At 50.6% G+C, this 19,159-nt stretch overlaps 1 protein-coding gene across 7 annotated transcripts in view; it reads left to right on the top strand.

The window, feature by feature from the left end:
• Window positions 1-19,159, top strand: part of LOC123753533 (trichohyalin) — a 460,426-nt gene that overhangs the window by 376,549 nt on the left and 64,718 nt on the right. For 3 of the 7 annotated variants that reach the window (XM_069311058.1, XM_069311057.1, XM_069311059.1), the window contains one exon: window positions 14,912-15,123. In XM_069311058.1, the coding sequence (XP_069167159.1) occupies window positions 14,912-15,123 (212 nt within the window). Of the gene's footprint in view, window positions 1-7,776; window positions 11,658-14,911; window positions 15,124-19,159 lie in introns of those variants that run through there. The other 4 variants (XM_069311054.1, XM_069311053.1, XM_069311055.1 and 1 more) reach the window with 4 other exon arrangements.

The following is a 19,159-nucleotide window of genomic DNA, read 5'->3' as shown; positions in this document are numbered from 1 at the left end:
ATCACCCTTGTTTACATCCTCCATCACCCTTGTTTACAAGCCTCCATCACCCTTGTTTACAGCCTCCATCACCCTTGTTTACAGCCTCCATCACCCTTGTTTACAGCCTCCATCACCCTTGTTTACAGCCTCCATCACCCTTGTTTACAGTCTCCATCACCCTTGTTTACAAGCCTCCATCACCCTTGTTTACAGCCTCCATCACCCTTGTTTACAGCCTCCATCACCCTTGTTTACAGCCTCCATCACCCTTGTTTACAGCCTCCATCACCCTTGTTTACAGTCTCCATCACCCTTGTTTACAAGCCTTCTGTCCTCTTTGGAACCGGAATTTACAATATTTACGAAACTTTTGTGTTAAAATTCCTTTGATGTTACACTTTTTTGTTTATATATAATCTTTCCTTCTTCCTGGTGCCTCTGTTCACCTAGCAGAAAGTAGGTGCCCGGGAGTTAGGCCACTGTTGTGGGGTTGTATCCTAGGGGGGGAGGGAGACTAGTTGACGTGGTATATGTGATATAGGAAACAGGTCTGGAGTCATTGCATTATACAACGGGTGTTTGGGAAGGCGGGGCCCTGGAGCTAGCATCTCGTTCCTGCAAGTACAAATAGGTAAACACTCACACACCCACCCACACACACACACACACACACACACACACAGACACAGACACACACACACACACACACACACACACACACACACACACACACACACACACACACACACACACACACACACACACACACACACACACACACACACACACATACACACACAGACACACACAGACACACACACACATACACACAAACACCCACCCACCCACACACACACAGACACACACACACACACACACACACACAATACCAGGAATGAATATGTCAGGATGAGAAGAGAGGCAGAAAGACAATACGAAAATGACATCGCAAGCAAGGCAAAGACTCAGCCTAAATTGCTGCATAGCCACATTAGGAGAAAAACAACAGTAAAGGAACAGGTTATGAGATTAAGGATAGGGGCGGAAGGATTCACTACAAATGACAAGGAAGTGTGTGAGGAATTGAATAAGAAATTCCAGGAGGTCTTCACCTTAGAACAAGGAGAAATTCCAGAGGTAAGTGAGGGAATAGCTAACCAGGAACCACTGGAAGAGTTTGAGATTACCAGTGGGGAAGTAAGGAGGTGTTTACTAGAGTTGGACGTGACGAAGGCTATAGGCCCAGATGGAATCTCCCCTTGGGTTCTAAAGGAAGGAGCAAGAGAACTGAGCCTACCACTCTCCATAGTGTATAACAAATCACTGGCAACAGGGGAACTGCCAGATATTTGGAAAGCAGCTAACGTAGTCCCGATATACAAGAAAGGGGATAGACAGGAGGCACTGAACTACAGGCCAGTGTCCCTAACCTGCATACCATGCAAGCTGATGGAGAAGATTGTGCGAAAAAAACTAGTGGAGCATCTGGAGCGAAGGAACTTTGTAACACAGCATCAACATGGGTTCAGGGATGGCAGGTCCTGCCTCACAGGGTTACTTGAATTCTACGACCAGGCAACAAAAATAAGGCAAGAAAGAGAAGGGTGGGCAGACTGCATATTTTTGGATTGTCAGAAAGCCTTTGATACAGTGCCACACAAGAGGCTAGTGCGAAAGTTGGAGATGCAGGCTGGAGTGAGAGGGAAGGTACTCCGGTGGATAGAGGAATACCTAAGCAACAGGAGACAACGAGTCTGTGTGAGGGGTGAGGTCTCAGATTGGCGAGACGTCACAAGTGGAGTCCCGCAGGGGTCAGTCATTGGACCTATACTGTTTCTGGTATATGTAAATGATCTCCCAGAGGGTATAGATTCGTTCCTCTCAATGTTTGCCGACGATGCAAAAATTATGAGGAGGATTGAAACAGAGGATGATAGTAGGAGGCTACAAGATGACCTGGATAGACTGAGTGAATGGTCCAACAAATGGCTGTTGAAGTTCAACCCGAGTAAATGCAAAGTAATGAAACTAGGCAGTGGAAACAGGAGGCCAGGCACAGGATACAGAATAGGAGATGAAGTACTTAATGAAACAGACAGAGAGAAAGATCTAGGAGTTGATATCACACCAAACCTGTCTCCTGAAGCCCACATAAAGAGAATAACGTCTGCGGCATATGCGAGGCTGGCTAACATCAGAACGGCGTTCAGGAACCTGTGTAAGGAATCATTCAGAATCTTGTACACCACATATGTAAGACCAATCCTGGAGTATGCGGCCCCAGCATGGAGCCCGTACCTTGTCAAGCACAAGACGAAGCTGGAAAAAGTCCAAAGGTATGCTACTAGACTAGTCCCAGAACTAAGAGGCATGAGTTATGAGGAAAGGCTGCGGGAAATGCACCTCACGACACTGGAAGACAGAAGAGTAAGGGGGGACATGATCACAACCTACAAAATCCTCAGGGGAATCGACCGGGTAAACAAGGATGAACTTTTCAACACTGGTGGGACGCGAACAAGGGGACACAGGTGGAAGCTGAGTACCCAAATGAGCCACAGAGACGTTAGAAAGAACTTTTTCAGTGTCAGAGTAGTTAGCAAATGGAATGCATTAGGAAGTGATGTGGTGGAGGCTGACTCCATTCACAGTTTCAAATGTAGATATGATAGAGCCCAATAGGCTCAGGAATCTGTACACCAGTTGATTGACGGTTGAGAGGCGGGACCAAAGAGCCAGAGCTCAACCCCCGCAAGCACAATTAGGTGAGTACACACACACACACACAGACACACACACACACACACACACACACACACACACACACACACACACACACACACACACACACACACACATACACACACAGACACACACACACACACACACAAACACCCACCCACCCACACACAAACACCCACCCACCCACAAACACCCACCCACCCACACACACACAGACACACAGACACACACACACACACACACACACACACACACACACACACACACACACACACACACACACACACAGACACACACACACACAGACACACACACACACACACACACACACACACACACACACACACACACACACACACACACACACACATGGAACATCATGGAGCCCCCACCTGAAGAAACACACAAAGAAACTGGAGAAGGTTCAGAGGTTTGCGACGAGGCTTGTCCCAGAGCTACGAGGGATGGGATATGAAGAGCGGCTGAAGGAACTGAACCTTACGACACTAGAGAAAAGAAGGGAGAGAGGAGATATGATAGGGACATATAAAATACTCAGGGGAATTGACAAAGTGGAAATAGATGAAATGTTCACACGTAATAATAACAGAACGAGGGGACATGGGTGGAAACTGGAAACTCAGATGAGTCACAGAGATGTTAGGAAGTTTTCTTTTAGCGTGAGAGTAGTGGAAAAATGGAATGCACTTGGGGAACAGGTTGTGGAAGCAAATACTATTCATACTTTTAAAACTAGGTATGATAGGGAAATGGGACAGGAGTCATTGCTGTAAACAACCGATAGCTAGAAAGGCGGGATCCAAGAGTCAATGCTCGATCCTGCAAGCACATATAGGTGAGTACATATAGGTGAGTACACACACACACACAAACACACACACACACACACACACACACACACACACACACACACACACACACACACACACACACACACACATATATTGTATACCATATATGTCAGGCCAATCCTGGAGTATGCAGCCCCAGCATGGAGTCCATATCTAGTCAAGGATAAGACTAAACTGGAAAAGGTTCAAAGGTTTGCCACCAGACTAGTACCCGAGCTGAGAGGTATGAGCTACGAGGAGAGACTACGGGAATTAAACCTCACTTCGCTGGAAGACAGAAGAGTTAGGGGGGACATGATCACCACATTCAAGATTCTGAAGGGGATTGATAGGGTAGATAAAGACAGTCTATTTAACACAAGGGGCACACGTACTAGGGGACACAGGTGGAAACTGAGTGCCCAAATGAGCCACAGAGATATTAGAAAGAACTTTTTTAGTGTCAGAGTGGTTGACAAATGGAATGCATTAGGAAGTGATGTGGTGGAGGCTAACTCCATACACAGTTTCAAGTGTAGATATGACAGAGCCCGATAGGCTCAGGAATCTGTACACCTGTTGATTGACGGTTGAGAGGCGGGACCAAAGAGCCAGAGCTCAACCCCCGCAAACACAACTAGGTGAGTACAACTAGGTGAGTACAGCACAAGCACAAGACGAAGCTGGAAAAAGTCCAAAGGTATGCTACTAGACTAGTCCCAGAACTAAGAAGCATGAGTTATGAGGAAAGGCTGCGGGAAATGCACCTTACGACACTGGAAGACAGAAGAGTAGGGAGGGACATGATCACAACCTACAAAATCCTCAGGGGAATCGACCGGGTAAACAAAGATGAACTATTCAACACTGGTGGGACGCGAACAAGGGGACACAGGTGGAAGCTGAGTACCCACATGAGCCACAGAGACGTTAGAAGGAACTTTTTCAGTGTCAGAGTAGTTAGTAAATGGAATGCATTAGGCAGTGATATGGTGGAGGCTGACTCCATACACAGTTTCAAATGTAGATATGATAGAGCCCAATAGGCTCAGGAACCTGTACACCAGTTGATTGACAGTTGAGAGGCGGGACCAAAGAGCCAGAGCTCAACCCCCGCAAGCACAAATAGGTGAGGCCACACACCATGCAGTGTGTGGCCTCAGGCTGACGTCAAACACCCGGTGTGTGTGTGTTTGTATATTAATTATATATAGCATTATGAGACTTGGTGGGGGGGGGGGGGAGACAGGGGGGCATTACATCCGCTCCGAGCACTGGCACGCCCCCCCCCCCTGGCACGCCCCCCCCCCCTGGCACGCCCCCCCTGGCACGCCCCCTGGCACGCCCCCCCTGGCACGCCCTATCTGGCACGCCATAAAAAATTCCTGTTAGCTGGCTGAGAGCTTTCTCTTCCCATAGCTCATGGTAAGCCTTACCCTACTAGTTTTACACACAGGTGGGTACAGGAGCAGACGACTGCTGACTCCTGTTAGCTGGCTGAGAGCTTTCCCTTCCCATAGCTCATGGTAAGCCTTACCCTACTAGTTTTACACACAGGAGGGTACAGGAGCAGACGACTGCTGACTCCTGTTAGCTGGCTGAGAGCTTTCCCTTCCCATAGCTCATGGTAAGCCTTACCCTACTAGTTTTACACACAGGAGGGTACAGGAGCAGACGACTGCTGACTCCTGTTAGCAGGCTGAGAGCTTTCCCTTCCCATAGCTCATGGTAAGCCTTACCCTACTAGTTTTACCTGGAACATGACCCGCTGATCGATTTACAACTAAGTACCCAATTACTGCTGGATGAACAGGGGGAGCAAACAGTTAAGGATTGGCGCCTAGTCAGTCCTCACTCTCCAGGATTCGAACCCAGACCTAATCCCTGGCTAGGCGTGTGTAACCACTAGGCCACCGGGGGACAGGTAATAGAATGAATGAACTTTACTTTTAATCATGTTGACACTTTGCTTCACTGTCCTCTATCTCTCATCTCATATGTGCTTAATCTCTAACCTTCTTGTGTCTCAAGTATTCTTCCCCCTTCTTCCTGCCCTTTCGTCTGGACCCGGAGTGGAGAGGCTTGTGTCCAAGTACTGGCTGGATTAACTGTGTTCTCTACCGTGTTATTTAACCTGTGTTGTTGTTGTTAATTTAACTTTAATTTTGTTCACGTAACGTCGTTTTGTTCACGAGGGTTGAAAGTTGTTCTCTAGACTCGTACAGGAACGCTGTTAATGTTATATTAGTTCTAAAATGCATTTTCTGTGGGCCGTTGTGGCGTTGACAGTCATGGCGTTGACAGTCTTGGCGTTGACAGTCTTGGCGTTGACAGTCTTGGCGTTGACAGTCTTGGCGTTGACAGTCTTGTTCACGCTGTGACTTATGGCCGACACCTGGGGGGGGGAGGGGGGGGGAAGGGGGGGTGTCGCCCTCCCTGGTACGCTGGGGGCGGGCTCGGGGGACAGGGGGACAGGGAGGGCGGGGATAGGAATGAGGAAGGGCTGGGGGAAGAGATTGATTGTGGAAGGGATGGGAGTAAGTGTGGGAGGGAGGGTGTTGGAGGGAGGGTGTTGAAGGGTGTTGGGTACTGGTGATGTCCACTGCCACTACCACCAACACAACCACCACCAACAACACCACCACCAACAACACCACCACCATCATCACCACCACCATCAACACCACCACCACCATCAACACCACCACCACCACCAACACCACCACCACCACCAACACCACAACCACCACCAACACCACCACCACCACCACCAACACCACAACCACCACCAACACCACCACCACAACCATCACCACCACCACCACCACCACCACCACCACCACCACCACCACCACCATACAGGGACACGAGTTACTGCAGGCCATTATTGAATTTAATGTTTATACCATTCTACGTCGGACTGACGCCTGCAATATATAGCACTCTACGTCGGACAGACGCCTGCAATATATAGCACTCTACGTCGTACTGACGCCTGCAATATATGGCACTCTACGTCGGACTGACGCCTGCAATATATTGCACTCTACGTCGGACTGACGCCTGCAATATATAGCACTCTACGTCGTACTGACGCCTGCAATATATAGCACTCTACGTCGGACAGACGCCTGCAATATATAGCACTCTACGTCGTACTGACACCTGCAATATATAGCACTCTACGTCGGACTGACGCCTGCAATATATAGCACTCTACGTCGGACTGACGCCTGCAATATATAGCACTCTACGTCGGACAGACGCCTGCAATATATAGCACTCAACGTCGGACTGACGCCTGCAATATATAGCACTCTACGTCGTACTGACGCCAGCAATATATAGCACTCTACGTCGGACTGACGCCTGCAATATATAGCACTCTACGTCGTACTGACGCCTGCAATATATCCATAAGTCTGGGCGCAGGAAACCAACTGATAATACAAGTTTGAATTTTGTACAGTGAACTATTCAGTATGACGTCAGAATATTGTCAGCATATTCGCCAGTGAACTATTCAGTATGACGTCAGCATATTCGTCAGTTAACTGTCCGGTATGTGAGCATATTCATGCGTGAACTTTTGAGTTTGACGTTAGTGAGCTCCTATCATGCTTCATGCATCATTATAACGCAATCTCACGTTCGGAATTCGACTTCGTTAATTATAGAAGATGCAACAAAGCTCTTTTCACACTTACAATCGTAAATGAACATTCTTACTCCATTTGAGGATCTCCATACAAACTGTTTTGTAAAAAGTAGTTTTGTTTTTAATACTACAATAATGCCGAGATTCGTAACTATATGTGTAGCTTTAAAGGAAATTTGGCAACTCCTGAGTATTCATTAGCAGATTTTTCATGTATTTTTCTTAAGACATTTTCTGTCCATTGCTAGGGCAGGTGTCCATTGCTAGGGCAGGTGTCCATTGCTAGGGCAGGTGTCCATTGCTAGGGCAGGTGTCCATTGCTAGGGCAGGTGTCCATTGCTAGGGCAGGTGTCCATTGCTAGGGCAGGTGTCCATTGCTAGGGCAGGTGTCCATTGCTAGGGCAGGTGTCCATTGCTAAATAGTTTCATATGTTATTGATAAAGTGTTAAAATGATTATAACCACAAAGTAAGAAGAAAACATCAATTACAAGTGATTGTATTTCTGAAGGCGATCTAGCAGTTTTCTAGATGCAGCCGTCATAGGACCGCGTGGCCAGCAAAGTCCTGGATGCACCTTTCACAGTCCCGGGGCTAGAGCGGACCTGCATTCACCTAGCACGTGACTGTGAGGCTATAGAGGTCCTGGATTCACTTTACACAGGAGCGTGTGACTTGGGCCTCGCACAGATCACGTCTCCACATTATGTTCGGATTTTTCAAGAACAAAGCTAAAGATAAAGCCATAACGAAGGATAAAAGCAGCGATATTACCAAAGATAAGAAGAAGGAGAAAGCGAATAAAGAAGAGAAGGAGGCGAAGGTTGCTATCCGCAAGGGTAAAGACGATAGGTCGACCAAATCGATCTTCAGGAAGAGCAAGTCCATCGAGCGGGTGAAGGACTCCAGCGAGGAGCCGCCCACTACAGCCAAGAAGACCAAGAGCCTCGGGGCGCGGGGCTCCGGAGGGTGGACTGACAGCGATCATGATGACTCGACCCGTCAGCAGAACGAGTCAGACGGTAATTCCCCGCAGGAAAACAGCAGTAGCAGTGAGGGTGTGCCGTCACAGAAAGGTACAAGCCAGGACAATCGTCCAACTCCATCGTCAACATTGTGGAGAGGTGAAAGAGAGGCAAAGTCGGACATCGAAATCAGAGCCAAGACAAATTATGTGGGGAATACTACAAGTAGCGCAGCATGCATGCTAGCAAGAGAGGAAACGTCATTTGTCACGGGAACTGAGGAAAAAGATGATCAAGTAAGGACTGTGACACAGTCTAGCGTGTCGGAAAGTGGACGAGCGGCTTCGGGCAGTGCCTCTCCGTTGGTTATGAAGCCACCTCTCAACCCCAGGGTAGTGGCACCCCGTGGGCCTCTTGCCACCTCCAGTTTCACTCACATACTGACGGCAGAACTGACGGCTGTCGAGAGGGAGGAGAGTCGTTACACACCCTCGCCGAGCCTGGTGACGCCGCCCTCGTCACCTGGTCTGCCATGTGCCCAGGCCGTCCCACCCTACCCAATCGTCACGGGTCCATCTTCCCGCCCTACTTCCCCTGACGGAAGGACCTCCATGCTCTCAACACCTTCCAGTTCCACGTCCAGTCTTTCCAGTTTGTCTGCCAGACCCATATCTCCTTCCGGTCGCCGCACGCCCCCGGGGCCTCGGCTCGGCACTGGCGGCCGACTCGCCTCATCTCCGACCTCTGGCAGGAAAGCAACGAGGCCCAATATTAAAACTAACCCAACAGTTGTGCCTCGTCGAGCAGGGTCTCGATCTCCTGTCAACCCGAGTCCATCGACAGCCGATCCTGCCATCCCTGTTGTAGATGGAGACATGCTCAAAACACCACCATCTTCTCCCGATGCCAACAAACGCCTCTTCCTGGAGCAGAAGTGTAACACTGTGCCCGAAGTCCAATGTAGCACATTGTCACATCAACCCGTTGGTGACACGCCAACGCCTTGCCCGCCCCCAACAGCACCAGAAACAACACATCCCTTGTCTCCAACCAAAATCAAAACTCAACTTCCATTAGCGACTGTCAAGCCAAGGATAAGTACCGCACCTTCACCACCGCCAAAGATCTGCTTTCCTTGTGAGGTGAAATCTGAGACGAGCAGCAAGTTGGCGCCAAGAAGCGTGTCTCCCACAGCTGGTAAATCTCGGCATTCCATTTCATCTATGCATTCCCTAGAATCCATACCAGAAAATGACAGCGAAGGGCAAACATCTGCGACTGACACATTGGAGAAAAATCGCAAAACCAAAGCTTATTTAGGTTCCAAAGCTACACATCCATTGCCAGTAGCAAAGGAGAATAAGGAGTCTGTAATCAATGGGACGGCAGCAAGACTTTCAGTCAAAGACGTCTCACTAGATGGACAATCTCATTGTGTGTCGCATAAGAGGTCGTCTTCCCTAACACCTGTTAACGAAGAAAGATCTGTCCAGAGTTCATCAACAATCGGTGAACCAAAGTTACTTTCTCAAGACGTAAAAGCCAGCGAACTCCCTCAGTCTATCCTACACAATAATGGCCCAGTTGGTGATACTGTAGCAAAAACAGAGAAATACATACTGGAAAATATTAAAAGTAAACCTATTTCAAGTCAAAATAAGAAGGAAGATAAGTGCGAAAGACACAGGGAAGATGTCCAAACAGGAAGAGTACACAGCTCTCGGCTCGCATCTAGAGGCAGTGGAAGTGAAGCAACATCGCGCGCGCACTCGCCCAAAGTGTCTCCAGAGGGCACTATCCCTCCCCAAATGAAAGTGTCTGAAGCAAATAAGGAGACCGCCTTGGCAACTTCCTTCCTCATCAGCCAACCAGTTGTTGCATCCCTGGCAATCGTTAAGGAATCTGGGAAAATGAAAGTTAATGTAAATAGAGAAAACAAAGTGAATAATGAAGATATTGAGATAAATGATCCAGAACAATCCAGCAAGAGTCAAAAGCCCTCAAAAGGTATTGGAGCTACAACGGCAACTCATGTGGTATTTCGAATTCCACTGCATAATACCACTTTAACAAATGGTAAAGACAAAGAGGGAAGAGTCTCCGTTGAGATTCTTTCAGGGCAAGACAGGGATTCCATCAGAAAAACAAAGGAGCATCGTAAGGAAAGACCAAGATCATTGTCAACATCTAGAGAACTTAGGAGGGAAAGAACCTCTGAAACACTCCCAAGACGAAGATTGGCTTCGGAAGGATCAGAGTGCGGCGGCGACTACATTATGGATGGTGATCGCCCAGAAGCAACGACAGACTTGCGGGAAAGAGTTCGTCGCCGGTCGTCTTCATCCATCCGACGCCAACGAACTCGAGAAGCAAAGAACTGTGAGGGGGATGAAGCCAGGAGTACCTCCGTCAGTAATGATCAGCTCCAGGACGGTGATGAAGTAGTTGTTCCCTGGCGCAGGAGTACTCGAAGCAGGACGCGTGCATCGATAAATTCAGCCCTCAGTGGAAGCGTCGATGGTGTCACCAATCCAAATTCCGCTAGTACCGAAGATCATGTCAAAGGTTCACCAGCCCGCCACAGGACGAGATCAGCTAGTATCGGCAGGAAAGCTGGTGAAACTCAGGAAAATGATATTGGTGAAAATAATTTGTCTGCCACAAAATATAATGCAATTGCTCCACCGCGCCAAAGATCCAAGTCCAGAGGCTCTGAGCGCCGGATGACCAGGTCGGCGACGCTATCTGAAATTAAACGTTCCTCTGACGTCGAGACTAAAACAATATCGCCGGATTCTGAACCCAGACGTCGAGCTCTGTCATCGTCTCGAGTTGGCGACTCTTTGAGAGAAATGGAAGTCGCAAATACATGTGGAACAGGAAGCCCAGTATACGATGAAGAGGTCGCTGGTGTCCAGAAACCAGTACGGAGGAGGAGGTCCTTGTCTAGGACCAGGAGAACCTCACAGACAGAAGGAAGCGAGGATCTAAGATCTGAAAGTGTGAGATCAAGACCGAGTGGGAAAGGTGTGGCTATACACAAGATGGTGGCATGTAGAAAAGAAGAAAGTGAAGTTCTTGGACAACAATATTGCCAGCTGACTGACACCCAAAACGAGAGAAAAGGAAACACCGATATAACGAACAAGGAATTGGGGATAAGCGAAATCGACAATATAAATGTGACCGAAGCCACTACCAATGACAGCAACATTGGAGGTGGCCAAGACACGGCCGCCAGCAGCAGCGGTCCTGCCAGGCTGCGTAGCCCCAGTTCCCAAGACGACGCCGCCACGACTGACGCCGAACATGTTGACAGCGACAGGAAACCCAGAGGCACTAGGGAGGTGGAGAGCAGCTCAGTACAGACACAGGTGATCCTGACTCTCTCCAAGGTGTGCCAGACGGACGTTGAGGCCGACACGACGCAACTCCTGCAGGACGCCCTCGACAACACCAGGTAGGTCCTTGACGCACGCGTCTCTCAAGTCCGCGGGAGACATTTTGATATACAGACTTCAAGTAGTTGGTAGTAGTTTGTAGTTTAAGCATCAGTCAACAGCAAGAGTGCAGAGTTTGCAGCAGCAGCAGCAGCAGCAGCAGCAGCAGCAGCAGCGGCTACCGGAGGGTATCAGCAGCAGTAACGACAGTATCAGAACCTACTGGTCCACGAGGAGCAGACGTACCAACAGTAGTAGTTGCAATAGCAGTAGTTGTAAACAAAGCGGAATCCAATTATTTGTTTATTTTTTTATTTTTTTGAGATATATAAAAGAGTTGTTACATTGTTGTACAGCCACTAGTACGCGTAGCGTTTCGGGCAGGTCCCTGGAGTACGATCCCCGCCGCGAAGAATCGTTGTTACAACCAAGTACCCATTTTACTGTTGAGTTAAACAGAGGCTACAGTTAAGGATTTGCGCCCAGTAAATCCTCTCCGGCCAGGATACGAACCCATGACAAAGCGCTCGCGGAACGCCAGGCCAGTGTCTTACCACTACACCACGGAGACTGGTGACCTTGGTGCAGTGGAAATCGTATTTTAAGAGGAAATGGCAATTGTGGGTAGGAGAAAATGGGAAACTGTCTTCATGGTTCCGGCAACCAGGAGGCCTGGTCGACGACCGGGCCGCGGGGACGCTAAGCCCCGGAAGCACCTCAAGGTAACCTCAAGGTATGGGTGGCTTAGTATTCTCTTTATGTCGAGGTGTGTGGATGTGTGTATTCACCTAGTTGTGCTTGCAGGGGGGATGGGGGAGCTCTGCTCTTTCGGCCCGCCTCTCAACTGTCATTCAATCAACGATATTCCCCCCCCCCCCACACACACACTAAGGGACCCGGTGACCGAGCGGACAGCACGCTGGACACGTGATCCTGTGATCCCGGGTTCGATCCCGGGCGCCAGCGAGAAACGATGGGCAGAGTTTCTTTCACCCTATGCCCCTGTTACCTAGCAGTAAATAGGTACCTGCGAGTTAGTCAGCTGTCACGGGCTGCTTCATGGGGGTGTGTGTGTGTGTGTGGTGGGGAAAAAAAATAGTAGTAGTAGAAACAGATGATTGACAGTTGAGAGGCGGGCCGAAAGAGCAGAGCTGAACCCCCGCAAGCAAAACTAGGTGAATACAACTAGGTGAATACACCCACACCCACACAGGAAGCAGCCCGTAGCAGCTGTCTAACTCCCAGGTACCTATTTACTGCTAGGCAACAGGCGCATCAGGGTGAAAACAAAACTCTGAACCCTGGTCCCCAGGATTATGAGTCCTGAGTGCTGTCCACTCAGCCACCAGGCACCCTGAGATCTGATGTGTGTATGTGTGTAAGTGTATGTATGTATGTATGTATGCATGCGTGTGCATGTATAATGTTTATTTCCTTATCCACATAAATCCCTATTGAATGTTTTACAGCACCAACTTGCTTATAATAGTGTCTATAATGAGCTCTTGATCCAACATGATAATACCTTTCTGAACAATAACTGACCACCCCATCTAATAGATATTATTCACCTCTTGGTGTATAACAGTGTATACATTATATTCCCTATGTATAGCGGGGTCTTACTGGTGTATGTGTACTGATTATTATCAAGTATATCATGTATAAAGGGAGTTTCGGCTTTAGGTGATCTTGTTTTGAGATTGTCTTAGGTTATAAATATTGCAAATGATAATAAAGGGATCTAAGATCATTAAGTCAATGTTATTTGACCGATTGTGTGTCACGATTTGTTAAGGGTCCAGGACGGACAGAAACGTCGTCACATAAGGGTCCTGGACGGACAGAAACGTCGTCACATAAAGGTCCAGGACGGACAGAAACGTCGTCACATAAGGGTCCAGGACGGACAGAAACGTCGTCACATAAGGGTCCAAGACGGACAGAAACGTCGTCACATAAGGGTCCAGGACGGACAGAAACGTCGTCACATAAGGGTCCAGGACGGACAGAAACGTCGTCACATAAGGGTCCAGGACGGACAGAAACGTAGTCACATTAGGGTCCAGGATGGACAGAAACGTCGTCACATAAGGGTCCAGGATGGACAGAAACGTCGTCACATAAGGGTCCAGGACGGACAGAAACGTCGTCACATTAGGGTCCAGGACGGACAGAAACGTCGTCACATAATGGTCCTGGACGGACAGAAACGTCGTCACATAAGGGTTCAGGACGGACAGAAACGTCGTCACTTAAGGGTCCAAGACGGACAGAAACGTCGTCACATAAGGATCCAGGACGGACAGAAACGTCGTCACATAAGGGTCCAGGACGGACAGAAACGTCGTCACATAAGGGTCCAGGACGGACAGAAACGTCGTCACATAAGGGTCCAGGACGGACAGAAACGTCGTCACATAAGGGTCCAGGACGGACAGAAACGTCGTCACATAAGGGTCCAGGACGGACAGAAACGTCGCCACATAAGGGTCCAGGACGGACAGAAACGTCGTCACATAAGGGTCCAGGACGGACAGAAACGTCGTCACATAAGGGGTCCAGGACGGACAGAAACGTCGTCACATAAGGGGTCCAGGACGGACAGAAACGTCGTCACATAAGGGGTCCAGGACGGACAGAAACGTCGTCACATAAGGGTCCAGGACGGACAGAAACGTCGTCACATAAGGGTCCAGGACGGACAGAAACGTCGCCACATAAGGGTCCAGGACGGACAGAAACGTCGTCACATAAGGGGTCCAGGACGGACAGAAACGTCGTCACATAAGGGTCCAGGACGGACAGAAACGTCGCCACATAAGGGTCCAAGACGGACAGAAACGTCGTCACATAAGGGTCCAGGACGGACAGAAACGTCGTCACATAAGGGTCCAGGACGGACAGAAACGTCGTCACATAAGCGTCCAGGACGGACAGAAACGTCGTCACATAAGGGGTCCAGGACGGACAGAAACGTCGTCACATAAGCGTCCTGGACGGACAGAAACGTCGTCAATCACCCGTCATATATGTGGGGTTGAATTGCCTGTTCCACCCACGTTACCGTGACAGTCTCTTCAGGGCTTATTACCTATGGTTTCATAGGCCTCTATTTTTTCTCAAATCCCCAGGGCTCTATAGGCCTAAAAGAGGCCTACAAGAACCACCCACAACAGCTACCTTTCCTGTACCATTCACAATTTGCTTAGGTCTTAGACCTGCTCTCTAAGGAAAGAATATATCTACAACTTTTCCTCTTTTTTCCTTTCAGGAATGAGCTGGCGGCGCAGGAGGAGCGGTACCAGAAGCAGGTGGACGGACTCACCATCTCCCTGGCGGAGAAGCAGCAGGAGGTGGCCGCTCTTACTAGTACCATAGAGAGCCTCAAGGCGGCCCAAGAGACACCTCACGACTCTGAAGAGCTGCGGGAGAAACTGGCTCTCCTCCAGCAAGATGTTCGGGATAGAGCAGCCCATGTCGACTGTAAGTGTTCTGTCCGGTGTTGTTGGGGGTGGCCGGTGGTGATGGGGGGTGTTAGTTGTGTCCGGTGGTGATGGGGGGTGTTAGTTGTGTCCGGTGGTGTTGGGGGTGTTAGTTGTGTCCGGTGGTGTTGGGGGTGTTAGTTCTGTCCGGTGGTGTTGGGGGTGTTAGTTCTGTCCGGTGTTGATAGCTGTGTCCGGTGTTGTTGGGGGGTGTTAGTTCTGTCCGGTGTTGTTGGGGGGTGTTAGTTGTGTCCGGTGTTGTTGGGGGGTGTTAGTTGTGTCCGGTGGTGTTGGGGGGTGTTAGTTGTGTCCGGTGGTGTTGGGGGTGTTAGTTCTGTCCGGTGTTGTTGGGGGGTGTTAGTTGTGTCCGGTGGTGTTGGGGGGTGTTAGTTCTGTCCGGTGGTGTTGGGGGTGTTAGTTCTGTCCGGTGGTGTTGGGGGGTGTTAGTTGTGTCCGGTGGTGTTGGGGGGGTGTTAGTTGTGTCCGGTGGTGTTGGGGGGTGTTAGTTGTGTCCGGTGGTGTTGGGGGTGTTAGTTGTGTCCGGTGGTGTTGGGGGGTGTTAGTTGTGTCCGGTGGTGTTGGGGGGTGTTAGTTCTGTCCGGTGTTGATAGCTGTGTCCGGTGTTGTTGGGGGGTGTTAGTTCTGTCCGGTGGTGTTGGGGGTGTTAGTTGTGTCCGGTGGTGTTGGGGGGTGTTAGTTGTGTCCGGTGGTGTTGGGGGGTGTTAGTTGTGTCCGGTGGTGTTGGGGGTGTTAGTTGTGTCCGGTGGTGTTGGGGGTGTTAGTTGTGTCCGGTGGTGTTGGGGGGTGTTAGCTGTGTCCGGTGGTGTTGGGGGGTGTTAGTTGTGTCCGGTGGTGTTGGGGGGGTGTTAGTTGTGTCCGGTGGTGTTGGGGGGTGTTAGCTGTGTCCGGTGGTGTTGGGGGTGTTAGCTGTGTCCGGTGGTGTTGGGGGGTGTTAGTTGTGTCCGGTGGTGTTGGGGGGGTGTTATGATGTTCTGTCCAGTGTTAATAATATGGCTGACGTTCTGTCCAGTGTTGGTGCACAACCCACTCTCGCACAAAACAGCACATATATGACTTATTGATTATAGTCACTATTCCGCTTATGAATAAATACATATGTGACATTCCAAGCCATATTTTTTTTTCAAGGCACTAACTTTTCCTCTCAGTTTTATTAAACAATAAATATTTTATACAAAATTTGACAATATCCTCAGTTACTTTACAATTATTTTTTTAAATTTTAGTTTTGTGTTATTTATTTTTATAAAACTGTAACATCAATATAGGTTCAGTACTAATTGTAATATCTTAACATACTAAGAAGGTTAGGTTAGGTTGTGGTTTTCTATTCAGCTTTTCAAGGGGGTCAAATATTCTCAATAAATTAGTATGTCACATATGCACTTATTCATAAGCAAGATATTGACTATAAGCAGGTGCGAGAAGTGGTGCAGACGCTCAGATGAAAAAGCTAATCTGAGGAACAAAAAACTTTCCCTATGAAAAAAAACTAAAAAAAAAAAATTACATTATATTTTCTACCAAAAGGAAGAATTGCAGATGGAAGGAGAGAAGTGTCGTACGTGGCTTAGTTAAGGAGTTGTAACGAGAGAGAGAGACAACCCAGCCAAGCCGCCCAAGGGAGCCGGTCGGCCGAGCGGACAGCACGCTGGACTTGTGATCCTGTGGTCCCGGGGTCGATCCCAGGCGCCGGCGAGAAACAATGGGCAGAGTTTCTTTCACCCTGAATGCCCCTGTTACCTAGCAGTAAAATAGGTACCTGGGTGTTAGTCAGCTGTCACGGGCTGCTTCCTGGGGGTGGAGGCCTGGTCGAGGACCGGGCCACGGGGACACTAAAAAGCCCCGAAATCATCTCAAGATAACCTCAAGAACCCAAATACAGCCAGCCCCACGCGCCTCAGAACACAGGACACAAACAACGTTTCGGTCCGTCCGAAACGTTGATTATTATCAATAAACCAACAACACATTTAGTGGTAAAGTGGCTCCTGCTGCGCCTGCTGCGCCTGCTGCGCCTGCTGCTGCTGCTGTGCCTGCTGCTGCTGCTGCTGCTGCTGCTGCTGCTGTGCCTGCTGCTGCTGCTGCTGCTGCTGCTGCTGCTGCTGCTGCTGCTGTGCCTGCTGCTGCTGCTGCTGCTGCTGCTGCTGCTGCTCCTGCTGCTGTGCCTGCTGCTGCTGCTGCTGCTGCTGCTGCTGCTGTGCCTGCTGCTGCTGCTGCTGCTGCTTGTGCTCGAGCTGCAGCCTGCACCTGCAGACAGGCGACTTATGGAGCAGAGTCGCAGCCTCCAGGCACCCCTCACGACGCCTTGAAGACGTCTGCATGCGTCACATAGACGCACGTGTAATAGATTACACACGCAATAGATTGCTGTAAATATATGTCATTTATACGCCAGGTCTGAAAATGCATGGCTTGAAAATGCGCCATGCACTACCCCTCCCCCCCCCCCGGGGCCTATCCAGCCCCCCTTCCCCTGTGCCCCCAGGCCCCCCCCCGACCGTGCCCTTGGGGGGGACCCCCTTGTGCCCTTGGGGGCCCCCCCAGCACACAACACCTCGCGCGGCACGGAAATTGCGCCACCACAGTCTGGGGAAATAGCGTCATTGGCTGGCTATACTTCACCCGTGATGACGTCAGTCCTGGAGGCTGGTACACGTTAGTGGTAGTGGTGGGTGGTAGTGGGTGGTGGGTGGTAGTGGGTGGTGGTAGTGGTGGGTGGGATATGAGGACAAGGAGCTTACATGACAGAAAAATGGGCTCCCGGGAGTCAGGGAACTGTTGTGGGCTGCCTCCTGAGGACGGTCAGTAGTGGACCCACGAAGAACCTCGATGTAGGCCTAAGTGAAGGCTTCCTGTCCCCGACCACACCGGGAAGGTCTTAACCAGTTCCTTCTAAACACTTAAGATAGTTACCGCCATAAAATGATTCATAGAAAACGGGTGGTGAGATAAACTACGTCACGGGGTGGGTGGCACTCCCAGGCAGGGGAGGGTGGCACTCCCAGGCAGAGGTGGGTGGCACTCCCAGGCAGGGGAGGGTGGCACTCCCAGGCAGGGGAGGGTGGCACTCCCAGGCAGGGGTGGGTGGCACTCCCAAGCAGGGGAGGGTGGCACTCCCAGGCAGGGGAGGGTGGCACTCCCAGGCAGGGGTGGGTGGCACTCCCAGGCAGGGGTGGTGGCACTCCCAGGCAGGGGTGGGTGGCACTCCCAGGCAGGGGTGGGTGGCACTCCCAGGCAGGGATGGGTGGCACTCCCAGGCAGGGGAGGGTGGCACTCCCAGGCAGGGGTGGGTGGCACTTCCAGGCAGGGATGGGTGGCACTCTCAGGCAGGGGTGGGTGGCACTCTCAGGCAGGGGTGGGTGGCACTCTCAGGCAGGGGTGGGTGGCACTCCCAGGCAGGGGTGGGTGGCACTCCCAGGCAGGGGAGGGAAGACAGGGTAGAGTGCCAGGTGCCTCAGTATAACAGCCTCGCCCAGGCTGAGTGCCACCCTCTCTAGTACGGATCTTCCTCGCTGCTCCTGTCCTCAGTGTAGCCTACACCCCCCTCAGTGTTCCCTACACCCCCACCCTCAGTGTTCCTTACACCCCCCCACCCCCACCCTCAGTGTTCCCTACACCCCCCCACCCCCACCCTCAGTGTTCCCTACACCCCCCCACCCCCACCCTCGGTGTTCCCTACACCCCCACCCTCAGTGTTCCCTACACCCCCACCCCCAGTGTTCCCTACACCCCCACCCTCAGTGTTCCCTACACCCCCCACCCCCCTCAGTGTTCCCTACACCCCCCTCCCTCAGTGTTCCCTTCACCACAACCCTCAGTGTTCCCTACACCCCCCACCCCCAGTGTTCCCTACACCCCCCACCCCCAGTGTTCCCTACACCCCCCCCACCCTCAGTGTTCCCTACACCCCCACCCTCAGTGTTCCCTACACCCCCACCCTCAGTGTTCCCTACACCACCACCCTCAGTGTTCCCTACACCCCCACCCTCAGTGTTCCCTACACCCCCACCCAC

This window comes from Procambarus clarkii, chromosome 69 (genome assembly GCF_040958095.1).
Source record: "Procambarus clarkii isolate CNS0578487 chromosome 69, FALCON_Pclarkii_2.0, whole genome shotgun sequence".
NCBI lineage: Eukaryota > Metazoa > Arthropoda > Malacostraca > Decapoda > Cambaridae > Procambarus > Procambarus clarkii.
The sequence above is the reverse complement of the archived record's forward strand: the minus strand, read 5'-3'. Positions and strand labels throughout refer to the sequence as shown.